This window comes from Budorcas taxicolor, chromosome 4 (assembly GCF_023091745.1).
Source record: "Budorcas taxicolor isolate Tak-1 chromosome 4, Takin1.1, whole genome shotgun sequence".
Taxonomy (NCBI): Eukaryota; Metazoa; Chordata; class Mammalia; order Artiodactyla; family Bovidae; genus Budorcas; species Budorcas taxicolor.
This window is the reverse complement of record NC_068913.1, coordinates 42,595,064-42,616,168: the sequence shown is the minus strand read 5'-3', so window position 1 is coordinate 42,616,168 and position 21,105 is coordinate 42,595,064. Positions and strand designations below refer to the sequence as shown.

Here is a 21,105-nt window from a genome sequence, read left to right as displayed (position 1 = left end):
GTGGGTACAGAAAAAGTTGTAATAAAAAGAATAATGGAATGGCTAATATTATAGAGGAGTGGAATTTTACTTTGATTTATTGAAAAGATAACACACTAATAAGCATCTAATTAATAACTATTCACAAAACATAATTGTTGGGCTTCAAATTATTCTTTCACTATAAGCTAATCAAGATTTTAGAAACAATTCAAATTAATGGAAAAATACACTTTGTGAAATTAATGGTTACTCAGATTTAATAATAGTTTGAAAATGGCAGAAAATAAAAGCATGCAAAGAAACTAAATATCTGTATAATATCAAACAAATTTCAAGCTGTTTTAATAGCCATTACTCAAAAATTTGATTAAGATCGTGCATATTATGATTATCAGAAAATTATCATGTACTACTGAGCTGGAAACACAAAATGATCCGTGATTCCTAATAGGATTTTATTATCTGTGTCATTAACGTTACCAATAATCCAAATTCATTATGTTTGCAACATTTGGGAAGAAAAACACATGATATAAGTGTGCCCCCAAGTGGCTATAGGCCATTGTAAAAATGTAGAAAAATTCCTAAATGTTTTGAATGAGGGCCTTAGCTGGTTATATTCTCCAGTAAATCCTGGCTCTACCTTAGGCAGAGGAGTGATGGTTATAACCCTCCCCTTAGGCAGATTGTTATTTCTCCTATTTTTAAAGTTATTCCAAGTTACAGAATGCATAATTCTCCTATAGTTTTTACAAATATTTTGTTTTTAGTAGATACACATTTATCAACCTTTCTACATGTGGTGTAGCACTGTGAAAACACATAAGTCAACAGAAAAGATAATTTTTTTTGCTTGTATACATAGTGTTTGATTATGTTAAGCCTGAGTAATTCTCTGTCGAGTATTTAAAAATACCTTTTGTGTTTAAAATAGGATACTGGATTGAGTAAGAAAATGTGTATTAGGAGAGGCTCACGGCCCATAAAAGTAGTGAGCCTATTTTTGTGATATACACAAAAACTGTTAATTGTTTATAAATGTTGTTAATCAGTAGGATATTGGATATCTATAAGTTATGTTGTAGATTTCACAGAATTTGAAACCCCCTTTCCAGAGACCTTCTTCATAGAGTTGCCAACTTTTGTATTTTGACACAAAGATATTACCCAATTAATACTCTTCTTCATTTAACTCTCCAGTCACAAGTTCTAAGAGGCAAAAGTTTATTTGTTGATCAGTTCATGCTTCTGGAAGAACTCTGCAAGAACTAGTTATTAGTGACCCTATTAGATGTAAGCCCACACCAGATTTCTGAGGCAGTGCAGTGTGTCTACAATTGGACATATGTTAGAGAGTTATGAGTTGGGGGTATTAAAAATCTAAGACAAGTAGGGTTATAAAACATTGTCAGTCAGGAAGAAAAGACACAAATAACAGAAAAGGAAGATATCGTTATAATCACATTTGAATTTTTGAATGACAAATACTACTTCCTTGAGATAGTATGAAAGCAAAAACACTAACTATACAGTTAAAATATTGGATTTTCAGTTGCAATAGAAGTTTTGAGTCTAATCAATTGTAACATTTCTAGTCTCAAGGTGAGTTTCCTCTAGCTGAAGTGTAACTTCCTATATTTCCCATTCTGTTACTTTGTTTAACCTCAAATTCTTTGTATCCACTTTTGTGAAGAAAAGTTTTCTTTAATTTAATTATAGAATTGGAAGGAACAGAACAGTTTTTAGAAAGATAAACCAAACTGACCTCTAATTTTAGTTTGGTAGTTTAACATATATTTTTAAAGTTCTCAGAATAAGATTTCATAAATAAATGATGTCTATTAATTTTTTGCTAAGATCAAAATGAGTTATATATTTTTAAAAGGCCATTTTTGACCTTACCCTTTCTACCTATGTTATCTAAAATAGGAACTCTAAGTATAAGTCAGAGTCAAAATATAAATTATAATAGTAATACTATTTCAAAAAATTACTTTCTGGAACATTATCTTCACACTGATAGAGAAAAATAGATTAAAGTAGAACAGGAGAACAAAAAGACAAAGTAGTGGATAAAATGATAGTATTTGTAATCTTAATTTAAAATCTCAAAGCATTATATAGCTCCTAGTAAAATGTGGACTTGTTTAATAGATAATGGTTTTCAGCCAGAAAAATTTATTGAGTGCCTGAACTAAATGATTTCTTGTGCATTGTTTGTCCTTGTTATCTTAGGCTCCTTAATAACTTGTATTTTGCAAAGAAATTTCAAATTAATTGTTCTTAATATAACATTTCTATTTGATCATATTTATTGATAACTCCTTGTGTTTTTGAAAATAAAGCCAGAAATGTTCTTGTCAAGGTTACTCACTGAATGGGGATCATTCTTACGTGCTTAGGTTGGAAATGTATCATAGAACAGTGAAGCAGTGACCCTGAGACAGGACTACCTAAATCCACCAGAGCTACCTATTGGCAAATTGCTTAATTTATATTCCTTTCATCTCATCTAATTATCTAATCTAATTAGCTCTCTTTTCAGAGTAATTATAGATCTTATGCACTGTTCTCCTATCCTGACCTATATATCACCTTCAAAAGTGGATAAGTTAAATATCAGACATGTTTTAAAAATATATGTTGTAAGTGATGCACACTTTAAAAAAGGGAAACAAAAGTCATCTTTTCTGTTCATAAATAATGATTGTGTTGGTAATGCACCAAATAATCTTTTAAAGAGTAGGCTTTGACCACTAGCATACCATATAACATTAGGAAGGAGCATATGCTACGAACAAGAAGCTCAGTTTCTCTTCTAAAATAATCTCCTAATTATTTACTCTTACTTCCTACTTCTTATTCACAAAGTTAAAACACACTAGTGCTAAGATATTTAATTATTTTTTTTCTCTTGCAGTCACGATGTATTGTCCTCAAACCATTAATTGTAATAATGTCCCACGCTGCTCCGAAATAAAATGGGGGAGAGGAGTACTCCACTTAGGATGACTCTTCAGCCTGAGCAGTCTTACACTGTCTTGATCACACATGGTGTGTGGATTGGTACAGTTGGATTGGTACAAAAATACATTATTGAAAGCCTCAATTCTAAAGGTAAATTCAGCATTAATACTTTTTCCTTCCTATGGAAAAGTAGCAGATAAAATTGTATGCATTTCTTTGGCATGTATAATCTCCATCAAGAGGTACATGTATAGTGAACATTTCATTTGCACTGGTTGAAAAGGAGTAATTGACCAATAAAACGCCACATATATCATCTTTGAATGTTTCTATGGTATAGGCACAGATATATTATCAGCAAAAATGAATGCCTCTCAAATTCTGGCCAATGGAAACAATATAGAAGACATTGTTTTTTCCCCCCATTGTTCTATGATTTTAAAATAGGCCACAATGCAGAATTTACTTCCAAGAAAATTCAGTGTCACTGATATGTACAGTAAGAGTGCTACCACAATGTATCAGTTTTCAGAACTGAAGGCATCAGACACCCCCAATCCTTGCTACCTCAAATAAAGCTTACCAAAGAAAGGTGACAATACATTAAAATGTTTGTGTGAAAATTTTTGTCTTACAACACTAGTTATTCAAGTTAGTATCTATTAAAACTAAATATATCACACAGCACCTTTTATATCTTGAAAAGTGTACAAGAGCAGGAGTGGAAGAAAAAAAGCATTCATTAGAAAAGCCCGCAGTCTTTCAGATTCTCTTTGATTATTATATCTGTAACTGCATCAAACACGAACTTGACATTTTGAGTGTCTGTGGCACAGGTCATGTGGGAATAAATTTCCTTATCTTCTTTTTTTAAATTCAGGTCTAGAAACTGGTTCTTGATGTAATTCCCTGCATCTTCAAATGTATTTGGACCTTGTTAAAAAAAAGAAGTTAAAGAAGTAAACCGTAATTGCATTTAAAAAGCATACAATTATAAATAATCTTTAGAACTTCACTGTGTGTGCTGTTTGATGTGCTCGGGATTAAAAAATCAAAATGGCAATGGCTAATTATCAGGGATTTATAGAAAATCTACTTTGTGTTGGAAACTATGCTCACCCTACTGAGGGTTTCAAGTAGTTAAAATGTAACCTCTGCATGAAAACATCAAAATATAGTAGAACTACTAACATATTTGGGGCCTCCCCTGGTGGCTCAGTGAAAAAGAACCCACCCACCAATACAGAAGACGTGGGTTCGATCCCTGAGTCGAGAAGATCCCCTAGAGAAGGAAATGGCAACCCACTCCAGAATTCTTGCCTGGGCATTCCCAAGGACAGAGGAGATCGGCAGGCTACAGTTCCTGTGGTCGCAAAAGTGTCAGGCATAACATAGTGACTAAACAACAGCAACAACTAACGTATTTATACAACAAAGTGAGTAAGAAAGCCTAGATGTAAGTCAAAGACTATGCTTGTAAACATGTGCATGCTTGTGTGCATGTGTGTTAATATGAACTAAAAAGAACGGAAATTGAAGATGAGTGGAATACATAATGAGGTAGTTTTTGAGCTGGACTTTGAAGGTAGGAGAGAGAAGAAAAAATTGTGTGAATGAAACTGAAAAAGTGATAGGCATGTACTGTAAGATTCCAGCTATATAACATTCTGGGGAGGGCAAAAGTATAGTAATAGTAAAAAGAACAGTGGTTGTAAGGGTTGGAGGTAAGGAAAAGGACATGAGTAGGTAGATCCCAGGGAGTTTTAGTGTACTGACACTATTCTGGGTAACACGAGAATGCTGGGTATCTGACATGCGTTTGGTATTACCCATCAGACTGTGTAACACAGAGTTTATTCTGATGTAAAATATCATCATGGACTTTGGTTAATAACGTATCAATATCTGCTCATCAGTTGTAACAAAATAAATGTATGACACCAAGTCAAGGTGTTTTAATAGGGCAAACGATGGGAGCTGACCAGAGAGGAAATATATGAAAACTATTTTGTGTTCACTTTTTCTATCAACTAAAAATTGCTCTAAGAAATTAAGATTATAACTTACTGGAACACATAAAGTGCTTAATTATGATTCTATATTTAATTTGTAACAATGAATACAACATTCATGTAATTATACTTAATTCCATGACAAATATATAAGCATATAATTAATATTTATAAATAAAAAAGCTATAAGCAGTCATTATAGATTAGCCTAAGTAGCTATCTTGACAAAGTACCACAACCCTAGCACATCTGGGCTACCCACATATCTAAGTGGTAAACTAGATTTATAACTTATGCTTGAACTAAGGCGCTCAGTCGTGTCCAATTCTTTGCGACCCCATGGACTGTAACCCATTAGGTTCCTCTGTCCTTGGGGATGCTCCAGGCAAGAATACTGAATGGGTTGCCATGTCCTCCTCCACGGGATCTTCCCAACCCAGGGATTGAACTCAGGTATCCTGCATTGCAGGCAGATTCTTTACCAACTGAGCCACCAGAGAAGCCCATATTTGTGTTTAAACCATAAATATCTCCATCTAACACAGTGTCATTAACAACAGAGCATATGACTATTTACCACCAAAAAAAAAAAAAAACAGTCTCCAAAAAAAATACAACCCTTCTAGAGAACCTGACATTTATAGTCAATAGCAAACAGGGTCAGTACTAAAACTCTAGGAGGTAGGAAAACTGGAAAAAAAAGCTGTCACTATTCTCAAATTGATTCAAGATCTTCCTCTGGAAACTTAATTCTGACTTTGAAGAGTCACTGAGATCTAGTACAGCATTATAAAGTTTCATTGGGAAATATCTAAAAGATGCCAACTTGGGGCTGGTGCATGGGGATGACCCACAGAGATGTTATGGGGAGGGAGGTGGGAGGGGGGTTCATGTTTGGGAACACATGTAAGAATTAAAGATTTTAAAATTAAAAAAAAATAAAATAAAATAAAATAAAATAAAATAGCCAAAATGATTCTAACAGAGAAGCACAAAAAAAAAAAAAAATAAATAAAAAAAATAAAATGGAGTTTGGCAAAAAAAAAAAAAAATAAAAAAAAAAAAAAATAAAAGATGCCAACTTGAAATAAAATTTATACTTATCATAATTTTAAGATAATATAGTTTGCAATGCCTTTTGATACATTATATGGAGTCTCAGCCCTGTTTTGTCTAACCACTTCCCCTTTGTTCATTAGAGCTTTGCTTTAATGCAGGCAGTGTAGAGAGGGTTTCCTCTTTTATTTGTAAAATTCATTCCAATGGGGATCATACACATGACTCAAAAAGTATCATAAGCCTCAAAACTCCTAAATATTATACATCAAGGTCCAGATAGGAAAGTGTACCTCTATACAAGAATGTACTACTTTGGAATTAAAGGAAAAGAATCTTACCAGTATACTCTGGAAAGCAGATACTAAGATGCACTTTGGTAACTTTTTCTTGAAAGAGATCTTTTTTATTGAGAAACAGGACAATGGAGGTGGTTGCAAAGTACTTGTGATTACAGATACTGTTGAACAGGTGAAGGCTTTCATGCATTCTGTTCTGTTAGATATAAAAGATGAAAATGTGTGGGATTATTGTTTGCAAGATATTAATGGTGGGGATTATGAACAAGGATCTAGAAATAGCATCTGTCTTTGGAAGTTCTTAACTGAGTCTGGGAATGGGGTAGTCATATTGGAAATCACAAATGCTTATTTTTTATCTCGAGCTTGTCTTCCTTTTAGACTTACCACTTCTTCATCTTCCACCAGAACCATGTCGTAGGCACTAAGTGCAGCACAAAATATAATGCATGTAACTCCTTCAAAGCAGTGAATCCATTTCTTTCTTTCAGATCTCTGTCCACCTACATCAAACATTCTTTAAAAAAAGTAAGGATAAAAGAAAAATGAATCTTACAAATATCCTCCAAAATTTACATTAAGATGAACATTTGGAATTATAAATGAATGCTCTCATATGCTTAAAGGTAGTCTTTTAATTTTTATTGATTATGAAGTAAGACTTATTCGGGTAACTTGCAGCTCAAGGACTACAGAAAAAGAGAACTTTTATTTAATTTTTGGTTTTCATGCAGGCATCCCAGGTGGTGCTAGTGGTAAAGAACCTGCCTGACAATGCTGGAGATGTAAGAGGCGTGGGTTTGACCCCTGAGTTAGAAAGATCCCCTGGAGGAGGGAATGACAACCCATTCCAGCATTCTTGCCTGGAGAATCCCCTCGGACAGAGGAGCCTGAAGGGCTAGAGTCCATAGGGTCGCAGAGAGTCAGACTGAGGCGACTTAGCATGTATTTACACAGGGTGGAGTAAAATAATTCACATACTGACTTTGAGCAACTGGGAAATTTACAGCAGTTTGAAGTTTTAGTAAGATATCTATTGGCCTTAGAGATTTTGATCAAAGACTATCTGTATTCTTAAATTACTAGAGCCCAGAGAAGGTTGAAAGTTGTCATAGTTCTGATGCTACAAGTCTTGCTTGTTCGCTGAGCTCCGCCTACATTCATTCATTCATTCATTTGAACAATTATCATCTGCCTACTATGTACTCGACCCTGTGCTAAGCCTGCTGACACAAAGATAAAAAGATACAGTCACTGTCTTCAATGAGCTTGCTGTCTTGTAAAAAGAAAAATAAATTATTATAATATTTTTTAATAAATATTCTAATTTGTTGTTGTTGTTCAGTCACTAAGTCATGTCTGACTCTTTGTGACTCCATAGATTGCAGCATGCCAGGCTCCCCAGTCCTTCACTGTCTCTCGGAGTTTGCTCAGATTCATGTCCATATATGTATGTATACTAACATAGAAGGTTAAATACGAGCCCAGAGGATGATTTAAGTCATCTTGAGTGATCATGAAACTTAAAGGAAATGTTAGAAAATTTGGTCCTCCCTCTGGTTTTGTGTTTTGGTAAAAAGCACCAATGTGGACAGCGAAACTCGATAAAGAAGCTGGGAATCCTTTGTAATCCCCCTCTTTCCCTTATCTTCTATATAGTGCACATGTGAAATACAGTTTCTAATTCATCCACTCCTTTGAAACTCCTCTCTTGTACAAGCCACCACAGTTTCTCACCAGGGATACTATAGAAATGTTCTAATTGGTCTCCCTGTTTCTAAAAGCTCTAAAAACAAATTCTCACAGCACTCAGAATTTTATCCTAATGTAAATCTTATTATACCACTTTCCTGCTTACAATTTTTCAAAGGCTTCTTTTCCCCTTAATGTATGCTCAGTGACTTCAGTTGTGTCTGACTCTTTGTGACCCTGTGGACTGTAACCCACCAGACACTTCTGTCTATAGCACTTTCATGATGAGAATACTAAAGTGGGTTGCCATGTCCTCCTCCAGGGAATCTTCTGACCCAGGGATTGAATCCACGTCTCCTGGATTTCCTGCATTGCAGGTGAATTCTTTACTACTGAGCCACCAGGGAAGCCCTTAGCATCAAACACAAACTATTTTTTGATGACCTCTAAGGTTCTACCTGTTTTTGTTCATTCCTACCTTTGCAAGCTTAGTTCCTACCATTCTTCTTTTCAATGCAATCCAATCACAATGCTTTTCATTCAGTTCCTTTAATATAAATATAACTTTTTGCTATCTTAGGACTTTTGCATAGTCCATCTCCCTTCCAGGCAACATGGTTCAGTTCTTCCTTCCATAAGACTGTTTTTTTCCTCAATGTTCGGGTCTTAATATCAATATCGAGATTTTGCAGATAGCCACCTAGAGCATCCTTTGTAAATTGTTAACTCTTTCTGCTGCCCATTTACTTTCTGTTGTATCACTCCATTTCTTTTATAGTAATTGTCACAATCAACGACTGTGATTTATTTTTTCATATGTTTTGTAGTTATCATCTCCCTGATAGAATAGTGGTCTCATGAGGGCAGGGACCTTATCTACACTGCTGCTGCTGCTGCTGCTAAGTCGCTTCAGTCGTGTCCAACTCTGTGTGACCCCATAGATGGCCTCCTACCAGGCTCTCTGTCCCTGGGATTCTCCAGGCAAGAACACTGGAGTGGGTTGCCATTTCCTTCTCCAATGCATGAAAGTGAAAAGTGAAAGTGAAGTCGCTCAGTCGTGTCCAACTCTTAGCGACCTCATGGACTACAGCCTTCCAGGCTCCTCCGTCCATGGGATTTTCCAGGCAAGAGTACTGGAGTGGGGTGCCATTGCCTTCTCCAAACATGCAATAAATACTTGCAAATAAATGAATAGTTTCCATGTTAATGAAATGGAGGGAGGATTTTTACCCAAAGTGCATGTCTAAGTCATCAAGGAATGAGAGAACATGGCATGCTTGAGACAATTATATTTTGGAGAATGTGAAGATTATGGTAAAATATTGAAATTTATGGCCTGAGTCAGCAAATATATATTGAGCATTTATTACATTCTAAGTGTTAGATTTTCAGTCTTGAGAATCTTCTGATCTGGTTGTAGTGGTGGTAGTTGTGTGTGTGGTCTGTTTGTGTATGCACGTATGTGAAATGGAGTGATCAGAAACTGCAGAGAAGATAGTGTGTAAAAAGAATGTTCCAGATAGAGGCAATAAGAGCAAAAGCAAGAGCAAAGGATTTGAGCACCCGAGAGTAAGCCTGAGGTGTTAGACCAGAAATAGATTTTCTGTCTTTTCTATTACATGAGAAGATCAGTTTTTATATTGTGGTCAATGGCAATCCATAGGTGATTTTGAACTAGGGAATTAACATTTGCTTGTGTGCTTACTGTTAGGTCACTTTGATCTGAGTTCAAATCTGAAGACAGATTTGATGAGGAAGAGACTAGAGGCAAAGGAAAAATTACAGGGCTTTCATAATAGCTTGATCCCAAGATATTAAATATTCAACACCAAGGAACACGCAACCTGTACAGATATTTCAAAGGTAATAACTATATTGGGGTATTAAACATTAGTCAGCTGACTTATTGAAGATAATCAGAAGTACCACACATTGTACTTCTCTAATGCTTAATTTTTGACATAATAATCCAGTAAAGAACAGTCGTATAGAACTAAAATTCCTCAAATACGTGTGTACCAATGCAAAATCACTCCATTTAGTAGTATATTGAAAGAGAAGTTGCTCATATTATTGAAGACAATGTTTAGGAGTTCGATAGTTACATGGTTTAGAAATTTAAATTTGGTCTCAATGAAGACTATTATGGGGTTCCCTGGTAGCTCAGCTGGTAAAGAATCCACCTGCAATGCAGGAGACCCAGATTCGGTTCCTGGGTTAGGAAGATTCACTGGAGAAGGGTTAGGCTACCCACTCCTATATTCTTGGGCTTCCCTTGTGGCTCAGCTGATAGAATCCACCTGCAATGTGGGAGATCTGGTTCCATCTCTGGTTTGGGAAGATGCCCTGGAGAACAGAACGGCTACCCACTCTAGTATCGTGGCCTGGAGAATTCCATGGACTATACAGTCCATGGGGTCGCAAAGAGTTGGACACGACTGAGGGACTTTCAGTTTCACTTTCAAAGACTATTGCTGCTGCTGCTGCTGCTAAGTCGCTTCTGTTGTGTCCAAATCTGTGCGACCCTATAGACGGCAGCCCACCAGGCTCCCCCGTCCCTGGGATTCTCCAGGCAAGAACACTGGAGTGGGTAAAGACTATTGTAAGTGCTGCTAATTACCAAACCCTCTACAGTTTCAGACTTGCAATATAAATGGAGGAAGAGGGCAGTTTTGACTTAAAGGTTATAATATGTAAAAATTAGCCAACAAATTTAATTTTTAAAATTTAGTGAACATCCTTATGGAAGCAAGGATGATAAATATGCATTCAGACTTTAAAACTTTTAGTTGACAATTATTTAAACTTCACCATAAAGTTATAAGATAGGTACAATTATCTCTTTAAACAGCTTGCCCAAGGCTCATTAATCCAGTTGATATTTGAGGCTGCAGGTGCCATGTTAGGTTCTTTATGTATGACAGCTATGTTGTGAATGTTAAGCTTTGTTGTGAAGTTCATTAGGTCTACTTCCTTAGACTACAGGTCCTAACAAGTACATCTATCTACTGTTAGCTGTCAAATCCTCACCAAGTAGAGTAGAAGCATATTTGTTGTGGAGCGGCCTTTCCCCAGGTCAGAAAATACCTTTTTGTGTTGCCAAACAGATAACAGTGCAAAACTTTAAAACTTACCCCTTCCCAAGGGTTGTGTTGCATTCTTTTAATGGACCATCTGGTTATCTCCTGACTTTGATCAGTTATCTTCTCTGAATTTTGCTATTGATATTAACACATATGTGTGAAAAGTAGCTATTCTCCTTTTTAGTCAAATATTTAGTTGATAAGAGGTATAAGTTATGTAAGTGATCCTTAGCCCACGGTTCTCTCTCTCAGCATATCTTACAGCCTCCCAAGGAAGGAAGGACAAAGATTACTTAGTCTTAAGGTTTTATTCATGTTGATAAAATGGCTTCTGAAAAATCTTAGATTGCATGCTAATAATCTTCTCATTTTATGACTCACTTGATAAAACTTTTTTTTTTTCCTTATGCAGAGTGATGTTAGAGACACAGGTCCAGGGAGCATTGACCTTTTTTCTAATCCCATCTGCTGTTACTGAACTGAAATGCTCATTGGCAAAGCAGATCAGTGGCTGGAGTTTTGCTTTAATATTGATTCTCTTGGATATTACATTTTATTTTGCTGTTGTTGTAGTAATTTATTTTTACGTGTCTTTTCATGTTTATATCCTCCAAATTTTAATTGGGGCTTACTTTAGAGAAGGAAATGGCTACTCATTCCAGTGTTCTTGCCTGGAGAATTTCATGGATAGAGGAGCCTGGTGGGCTATACTACATGGGGTTGCAAAGAGTCAGATATGATGAGCAGATAGCACTAAAGCATTATAAGCATTGAAAAAAATGTGGAGATTCCCAAAGTGGAGCATGTAAGAAATATAAATACACACTTCCTCATCACTTTTCTGAGAAAAACAATAATAGAAGTCAGAGGACCACATGTATATTTGCTGACTGAATATCTGGATTGGTTAAATATACTGGGACAATTAATGAGGTGAATGGATATGTGATGTGGCTTGAATATCCTTAACTGCCTGAATAGTCAAGATAACTAGAGCTTTGATGACATTAGATGGAACTTTCAGTTCTCATTTTGAAAAGTTTTTTTTCTTTTTTCTTTTTTTGTTGCTTGATTGACTTAATACATGTTTCCTGAAGTCTGATATTTAAGAAAGGATTCTTAAATATTAAAATCTGTTTAAATGCCTGACATGTATGATGTAACTAAAAATTCACAGGTCAGGGTTTTAAGCAACAATTGAGCATCAGTTATTTGTTAAACTGCCCATGGTATTAGTATAGGGCAAGCCATCAGACTTTTATGGCTTTATGTTAAACAGTTGACTAAGCAGTTGAGTTTTATAGTCCATTTTAGACAGTTGGAAAACTATTGAACTTTACTAATTTATGTTAAACAATTGGCTAAATATGGAGGAGGGTATGGCAACCCACTCCAGTGTTCTTGCGTGGAGAATCCCATAGATGGAGGTGGGCTACAGTCCATAGAATTGCAAAGAGTTGGACATGACTGAAGGGACTTGAACACACAAATATTTAACTACATAAGATTATTCATACTTCATATTAGAATACGTTATTATGAAATAATAGGCCCTTTATATACTTTCAAAGTCATTGCATAGTCTAGGATAGCTATAATGCTATTGCAGCTAATTTTTTGTAAGATGTCTTTGCTCATCCTATAAGCATGTGACTCTCTTGGAAAAATAACAATTTCTGACATCCTTTATGTATTTGACCACAGAAAAATAAGATCTAATCTGAGTAGAAATTTATTTTAAGCTCTTGTGTTGAATGGGATGTATTCAACATATTTGACTATATCAGAATTGGTATAACTTTTTAAATTTTATCTTTCTATTGATGTATAGTTGACATACAAAATTATACTATTTCATGTTACAACCTAGTGATTTGACATTTATATACGTTGTAAATTGATTCCCACAAAAAATATATGTATAAGGTCCTGAGGTGGCTACCTGAGTCGGGGCCACCAGGTGTATCTGTGTTCCCACTGCACGTCTTAGCAAAGGAGCTTCACTAAGTCTTTCCCTGGTGCCCAGTTCTGAAAATAAATTAGGGCAGATGCTGCAGACAGAAAGAATATGCACCGAGGTCATTCTAAATCCCTTAACTGCTGGTTATTAAAAAACAGAATCAAAAGGATTAACCACCATAAGGTAGCCTGGGGTCGCTAAACTCCCGTAATTGTTAATATCATTATATATTTCCTACTAAATTTGTGTGTAACTTAAAATGCCTACAGAAGAGTTCTCTGATTATTGAATAATATAATGCTTAAAGTCATTAAAGTAAATTCTATCATGAGAATAAATTAGACATCATGTTATATAACTTATAATTTTGATAACATTAGCCATGAACATACCTGTAACAAAAGTATAGTTATACATGATTTATTGCTCTGTGAGATCTAATAGAGAATAACAAACCTAAGCTAGGCTACAATTGCTTGATAGACAACCAGAGACACTCCTAAGCTGTCCCATGTTCCAACAGAAATGAACGTACTGGGCATGATTTAACTTCAAATTCAAAACAATTATAATTTATTTTGTATGATAGATTGGGTAAATCTATGATATTGTTGAAAATAGTTACAATTACAAAATCTAAATCTCTGCATTGTAATAGTTGCTGACCTCTTTTCCCTAGCTTCCATATAGTTTTATCTCCTTTCAATTATTTTAATCATAGAGCAATAGGAAGAAAGGACTTCTCTATAACTGATAACTCAAACGTAAAAGGGTCCACATTTGCATTGCATTTTCTGTTTACATAGTAACTTCTGTAAAGAGAAATAATTTTACCAGTTTGACAGTTGAAGATTCTGGTATGATAAAAAACACTCCAAGGTAATTTGCGTTAAATTAGGTGATACATGAAGATGATACAGTGCATTGACAAGAGAGAATTTTTTCATTTTGATGTTCCTGTTTAAAATTCTACAGTCTTGAATTTAATATGTAAATTAACTTTATCTTTAAAAGTTTTAGGGTGATTTATGCTATGTGAATACAAATCAGTGCTAATGTAAGTACCTAGGCACTTACCGAAATGAAGTTGGAAGGTACTTTATTTTTATACTTTCTATTTTAAAATACTATGAAATTTTACACTGTGAATGCCTGTGTACTTTTGGATAATCCTATTTAGTACTTCAAAAAAAAAGTGATTTAGCTGTGAGAATTTATTAAGGGATTAATTATCTCAATTGCTGTGACTATTTAAATGATTTGAAATATTTTAAATGATTTAAAATAGTTCCTTAAAAGTATCTATAACTGTGTTTTTTACGCTTTATAGTAAAATTTGAATTTTTTCAAAATTTCATTGCTTAAATATTATTTCTAGAGAAATTCCCTACATTCTTTTCCTCATAAATGATGTCCTTAGTTACACATCCTCTTGAGCCAGAGAGAAAGCAAAAGCTAGTAAGAAAACAAAAGAGCTCAAAACCTGTTTTAGTCGGTGGGAAAGAGGTGGTGGTTGCATACTATAGAAAATGTTAAGACTCAAAATGAGTCTTAATTGAGCTTCAGTCCAATTCACAAATATCTTACATTTTAGCATTGCTACTGTATGAAGAATTAGCAAGACCTTTCTCATTCCTTCATATGAGCCAACAATATAAGAAAGTATTATACAACTTAAAATGCTTTACAGAATTAACCACAGAATTAGAAAAGGAAAGGAAAATGATGTACCAATGGAAGCCTAGTGTCCTAATGCAAATGCTGTATTCTACTTGGTTTTTTAAAATGTATGGATAATGATATTACTTGGTACTGAGTGAACTTGATGTTTCAGGAAATGATGATTTCCTGAGCTTTTGTGTGTTCATTGGCAGTTTCACACATACGCTCCTTTTAGGAGCACAGACTTGTGAGGTGCCAAAGAGCCCTGACAACAGGACTTTATCTCCCCAGTGGGCTGTCTTTTTATCCCTCTTCCCTCTTCTCTCTGAAGGGAATTATGGATGACCAGCAACACTGGAAGAAGCACTTACTCTACAGGACAAGAGTGGTTTCCAGCCCAGTTTACCTCATAACCCGTCAGGGTTGAGCAGTGTAAGAAGTATGGTTTTTGAAGTTAGAAAGATAGCCATTTTAATCACATTTCTCGCATTTCTGTGTGTGATCTTGGAGACACCTTCTACCTGTTTTCAGCCTCCATTTTGACTCTTTGTCTTATGTAAGGATAGCAATACCCATTCATCATATTACAGTAAGGGTGTAAAGACCGTGTTCATCGTTGCCTGGCACAGTATATTTATTCCTCCAGGCAGGATTAAGGCTGACTGAGTGCCTACTCTGAGTTAGTCACAGTGGTAATCACAGGAGATACAGCTGTAAGCAAACATGGTCCCTGGCCTTCTGGACCTCAGATTACATGAAACAAAAAGAGTAAACTGATAAACAAGGCAGTTTCATGTAGTGGTAAGTTCAGAAAGAGAAAATGGTGTAATATCAATTGTGTAATGATACTGGCTCACGTTGGTGTGGCTGGAAAGAACTGTTTGTGTATCTTCCCAGTTCTACATTTAGTGTCATCGTGTTTGTAAGCTGAACATGGCTATTGTTAGGGTGTTTACACCCAAGAAATCCTCAAGGGCCAAAAATCAGTCTGAACCCCCTCCACCCCTGGGGGCTTGTGGTTACATATTTACCCACACTCTGCAGGATATAGTTATAACAGGGACATTTAGGGATGGTTAATAGATAAGGTGGTCAAGACTCCATGAGGGGACAGTGTTTGATTGGGAAACTTAATAAGAAGGGGCCAGTTCTTGCAGAGATCTAGTGTCAGAGCATTTTAGTTAAGAACAGTAAGTGCAAAGACTCTAAGACTTAGGATGTTCAAGGAACAGAGATATAAAAAAGATAATTTATGCTAGTGAGCGTTTCTGACAAGATACTAGATTGTTTGATGTTGTAAAGAAAAACTAGGGTTGGGAGTTTCTAGATGTTCAAGATGTGACGTTAATTCTTAAAACTGAGCCAGTTTTAATAATAAGACAATTTAGGATCCAGAAAATTCCATTAGCTTTACATAAGATAAGCTAGCACCAAGTTATAATTCTCTCCTGGGACTTCAACTAATTTTTTACAACAGCCACATTAGACAAGCAAAGAAGAGATAATTTTATTTCTCAACAATTGCTGCTAATTAATGGGGACTCTGTGATTGGAACCTTGGTAGGATTAGCCCCAAGGCCTGCAGTCAGCTTCTAGCCTGTTTCAGGGAGAAATTTGAGAGGAGAAAGAGTCAAAGAAATGTGAGTGTGCCAAAATTGCTTTGAGAGGCTTAGGAGGGGTAGAACAGAGGAGCAATTGGATTTGGGCTCTCAGAGTACAACCCTGAAAACTGGATCAGTGATCAGGAGTCTGGAGAAAGTAGTTGCCAAAGAGGAACTGTACCAGAGTGATGACAGGCCTGAAGACAAGCTGCTTATGTTTGCCAAGAGATGTTGATCCCAATTTTTGCAGTTCCTTTATCCTGTTTGGTCTTTCATTCATCTTTCAGAAAATTAATTATTTGTGTGCTTGACATTAATGGGTAGTTTTCAGGGCTTTCTTCCATATTAACTTGAAAGTATCCTGGCCATCTGTGTAATAATATCCTAATTAAATACTATATGTCAGTAATTACAATAGTTTTAAAGCAGTTAAACTTTGATCCCACTGAAACAATCTTTCCTCAATGGATACAAATAATTCATGTCACCTTTTCCCATTTTTTTCTACTTTTAAAATATATTCCCATTATTGAATGCATGAATGACTTAATTATGTTTTTATTCATTAAATAATTATGTTTGTGTTGCTGCTGCTGCTGCTAAGTCACATTAGTCGTGTCCAACCCTCAGAGACCCCATGGACTTATGTACCCTTAATTATGTTTTAAGGGTACATCTAGAACATGGTTTTAATGTCTAATATTCTATCTCAGGGAGAAGGCAATGGCGGCCCATTCCAGTACTCTTGCCTGGAAAAACCCAAGGGTGGAGGAGCCTGGTAGGTTGCAGTCCATAGGGTCGTGAAGGGTCGGACATGACTGAGTGACTTCACTTTCACTTTTTACTTTCATGCATTGGAGAAGGAAATGGCAACCCACTCCAGTCTTGTTGCCTGGAGAATCCCAGGCATGGGGGAGCCTGGTGGGCTTCCGTCTATGGGGTCGCACAGAGTTGGACATGACTGACATGACTTAGCAGCAGCAGCAGCAGCAGCATTCTATCTCGTCCACAATCATAGGGAGAGGTACTTAAGTGTCAAGGGACATTTTCTAACACTATAGTATGGGTTTCTATTTCTTGGTATAGTAAATGGATAATCTTACAACAGAATTGCTAGGAGGGTCTTGATAATGTGACAGCAATGAAAATAATGGACTCATACCCAAATCATGCTTATGAAATAGGTCTTGTTATTCCAGTAGATAGCATCACATTCAAATAATTCTCTTCCAAATTATTTGCATTTTTAAGTGAAGTAAACAAAACAACATTTCAAGCAAATGGGAGAGTAGGAAGGTACAGAAACAAGATCCTTGGCACCTGTTGCATCAGTGTTATTTAAATGTATTTCCTTTTGTTTTTTCAAAGTAGGATATCAGTTTCAAGTATGAGGAAACTAAAATCTAGCTCCCACCTGCTCAAGAAGAGGTATTTTTTTCTTGAAGAGGAAGATGAGGCTCAGGATCAGGATTGGCATGGAGAGCTACAGGATGGCAGTGAAAGGCCATGGAACTGAAGTTCACGAGGCCTTGTGAACATGCCCAAGGCCTCACTGCACTTGATCATGGGTTAGAGCTCTTCTCCATAAAGAATATGTGCCTGATGCATATTTCTGTTGAGAGTTTAAAAAAAGACATTTGCTCATACCTGAAATGCAAGTCTTTAAAGGAGAACTGAGTTTCAATGATTCCAGTTGTTTTCACTCGAGAATGTAGAACATCTTGTTCATTCGGGACATAGCCAGGAGCTGCTATTCTGTCCAAATCATTAAGGTAGCTAATAAAAAAAAAAGCATATATAGTTTTAACTTTGTGTTAGAAGATACCAGGATTCAGTACAAATGAATTTTTCATTTAGAGTCCATTAAACTGATTAACCTCCAGACTGATGCTTAACAAACTCTGCTTCTCAAAATTATAAGAGCTTAGGGGCTGGGATGTTGCAAGCACTGGGTGTGACACACAGCTGGCCTGCGGGTCCTTTTGTAAAGGCAGCTGGGTGAGTGCTGCCTTAGCTTTATTTTACAAGGCTGATATGATGGATTCACTGGTGTCTGAATAGGCATTTGAGAGCAAGGCTCTCCTTACAGGACTTAGATCATCCCTCTACCAAAAATGCTTTCTTGTAATGATGGTCACTAGACTAGTCTCAAAATGCTGTAGTTTGTATTTAGGCAGTTGGAATTTTAAGAGAGTGGCTTGTTTTAGTGTTGTGGTCTGTTGGCTCTGTGTTGTTTCTCCTGGATCATCTAGTTTAGGAATTGGAATTGTTTTTATTAAGTGCCATGATTTTATCCAGTTAGGTCAGTAGAAGAACCTTTTCGCTTTCTTTCTGGTTCATGCTGGAACTACTTAGTTACGTTGCTGACCCACACCTGAGTCAGTGCTCCTGAGGACAGAAAGCTGAATTTATACACTGTACACTTTCCGACCTCCTCTTCTCTTCCAAGAGTGCCTCAGCATGTCCTCTGCTCTTCTCCAGAGGCCACATTTAAACACCCTACTATCACCAGCCAAAATACTGCCCTCTTTCTGCCCACAGGATCTAGGGGTGGTGAGAGCCTGGAATGACCATGATTAAGCTGTGTGCTCTGGAGGAGTCTATTAGATTAGAGGAAATAAACCGCTTTTAGCTTCATCCTTCAAGCCAAATCATGCCACTGGAGTAAAGCTTTATTGCTTTAAAAACAGTTGAAATTCATCTGTTCTATACTTTTGATACTAAGGTTTTAGGAGCTTAGCAATATGGCTATTTCTATAAAAATATTAAATAGGGATACTGATAGCCTAGTAAGGTTTTTATGATCAAATTGGCTTTTATGTTGAACCAAGTTTATACTTATAACCTAAATAAAGAGATCATAATGGACATGCATTCATCTAGACAGAATTTGAGAGGTAGAATATAACTGAGTATTAGTTATTGTTCAACAGTTCAATTTTTCGGTTATACCTTAAAGCCTAGCACAATGCCTTGAAAGTTAATGCTGTTTGTTTTTGAAAATAAATTCAGTAACAATGTATATAATTATTCTTGACGGATATTTCTGATTTTAAGCTGAAATAAACTAAGAATTGTCAAGTGTCCCAAAGGGATTTTGGTCAGGGACAAATAGACAGTCAGACTTCAGAAACACATATATGTATAATGTGAAAATTGATCACCATGTTTTTTCTAATAGTTTAATTTTATTATAAAAAGACAAATCAAGGTATAAATACATCAGAAGAAAACGTTAGAAGATATTTTGTTTTATCTATTTTCTCTGTTTCTGAAGCAAGTTCTTTGGTGAATTTCTTGTTAGCTCAGGCTGCATATGTGGTAGTATACTGTTGGTCAGTTGGTTCATGCAGGAGCAAAAACAAAAGCAATCCAAACAGAAACATACCTGCTGTGATAAAGATTAAATCCGTTTTAGTTATGGGTAAATGAATGCTTTGGTAAAGACACGCTTTAATGTACTTTTATTTGCGTACATAAATGAGGTCAAACAAAGCAGAAGCATTGGCAGAGTGACAGATTTGCATCTAAAATACTCATTTAAATAAACATATAGAATTTGGGTGCTCAAGCCTGTGGTCTAAAACTTAAAATAAGCCAGAGGCCTGAAATACCTATAGTTCAAATCACTTAAAAAATATCATTCTTTTCCTAATCATGTACAAATAGCATCTTTTTCAGTGAAGTCCATGTTGAATCTTAAAGCATGTAGAGTTTGTTGCACACTAGACAGCCCCAATCAGCAAACTGCAAAGTATTAGTAAAAATCTTTCCTGCTCTCACGATGCTTTTCTGTAAGTTTGCTAGTACTGATTGTGGAGGACGAGGTGTTATGTCACCAACATTCCCTGATCAGGACTCATCCCTTTATTGACCTCAACTAAAAGAGTCTTTAGGTTTGACAGAAAATCAAATATCTCATTTCCAGAAAAATTGGATGAATAGATTAATAGACAGGTACATGAATGGATAGATGGCATGAAGGAAGGAAAGGAAGAGGGAGGGGGAAGAAAGAGAAAGAGAGAGGAAGGAAAAGAAATACAATTGCGCTACAGAATGCATATGAATTACACTGGATGTGGTATCAATCTGACATTAATTTCAGTTTAAAATATTAATGTAATTAAGTATTTTTTTAAAAACCTGTTAATTTTTGGAAGAAAGCAATGGAGGTTCAGCTAATTTAGTAAGCTTTCACTTAATTTTCACTTTAAGAATCCATAAAGGCAAAAAAGTTAACATTTACATTGTTTTTAAAAAATGTTGTAAGAAAACTTTCTTAGACACAGAGGGAGGAGGTCAACTTTCTTCTTATTTTCTACTGTTCTTTGCAAATTGATCTGGGTAGTTAAAAATCACTGCATTAGTGGCAACATTCACAAAATTGGTACAGAGATTTATAGATTTGTTTAACTTGAAGAACGGACAAATGTTTGTAATATGAATCTGAAATGTGATAGTCTCACTGTAAAATATATTTTGTCAAAACAAAGAAAAAAGCTAACATTAAGGGAAGTCTAAGAAAAACAGTAAAATGTCAGTTTTTTTGCCCATTTGGGGTATGCAGTATGTAATTATTTTTGATATCAAAGAGCAAAGAATTTGGTAAACATAATGTAATATAATTGCAAACTTATTTATGACATTATTTTAAGGGAAAATGTCTAACCAATAATGTGTATCTAAAAGGAACTATATTAAAATTACAAGTATCGACCTATCTTTCTCTTCGTCCTTCTCCAGAACTTTGCTAAGCAACAGTTTATAGGAATATTCCACAATTCAGTTTCT

General features: G+C 35.7%; 1 protein-coding gene across 1 annotated transcript in view; it reads right to left on the bottom strand.

Annotated features, from left to right (window-relative positions):
* Window positions 1-3,691: 3,691 nt before the first annotated feature.
* GNAT3 (G protein subunit alpha transducin 3) overlaps window positions 3,692-21,105 on the bottom strand; it is a 52,896-nt gene continuing 35,482 nt past the window's right edge. The window contains exons 5-8 of the mRNA XM_052638714.1: window positions 17,962-18,090; window positions 6,704-6,833; window positions 6,359-6,512; window positions 3,692-3,882 (exon numbers count right to left, since the gene is read on the bottom strand). Coding sequence (XP_052494674.1) covers window positions 3,692-3,882; window positions 6,359-6,512; window positions 6,704-6,833; window positions 17,962-18,090 — 604 coding nt within the window. The remainder of the gene's footprint in view (window positions 3,883-6,358; window positions 6,513-6,703; window positions 6,834-17,961; window positions 18,091-21,105) is intronic.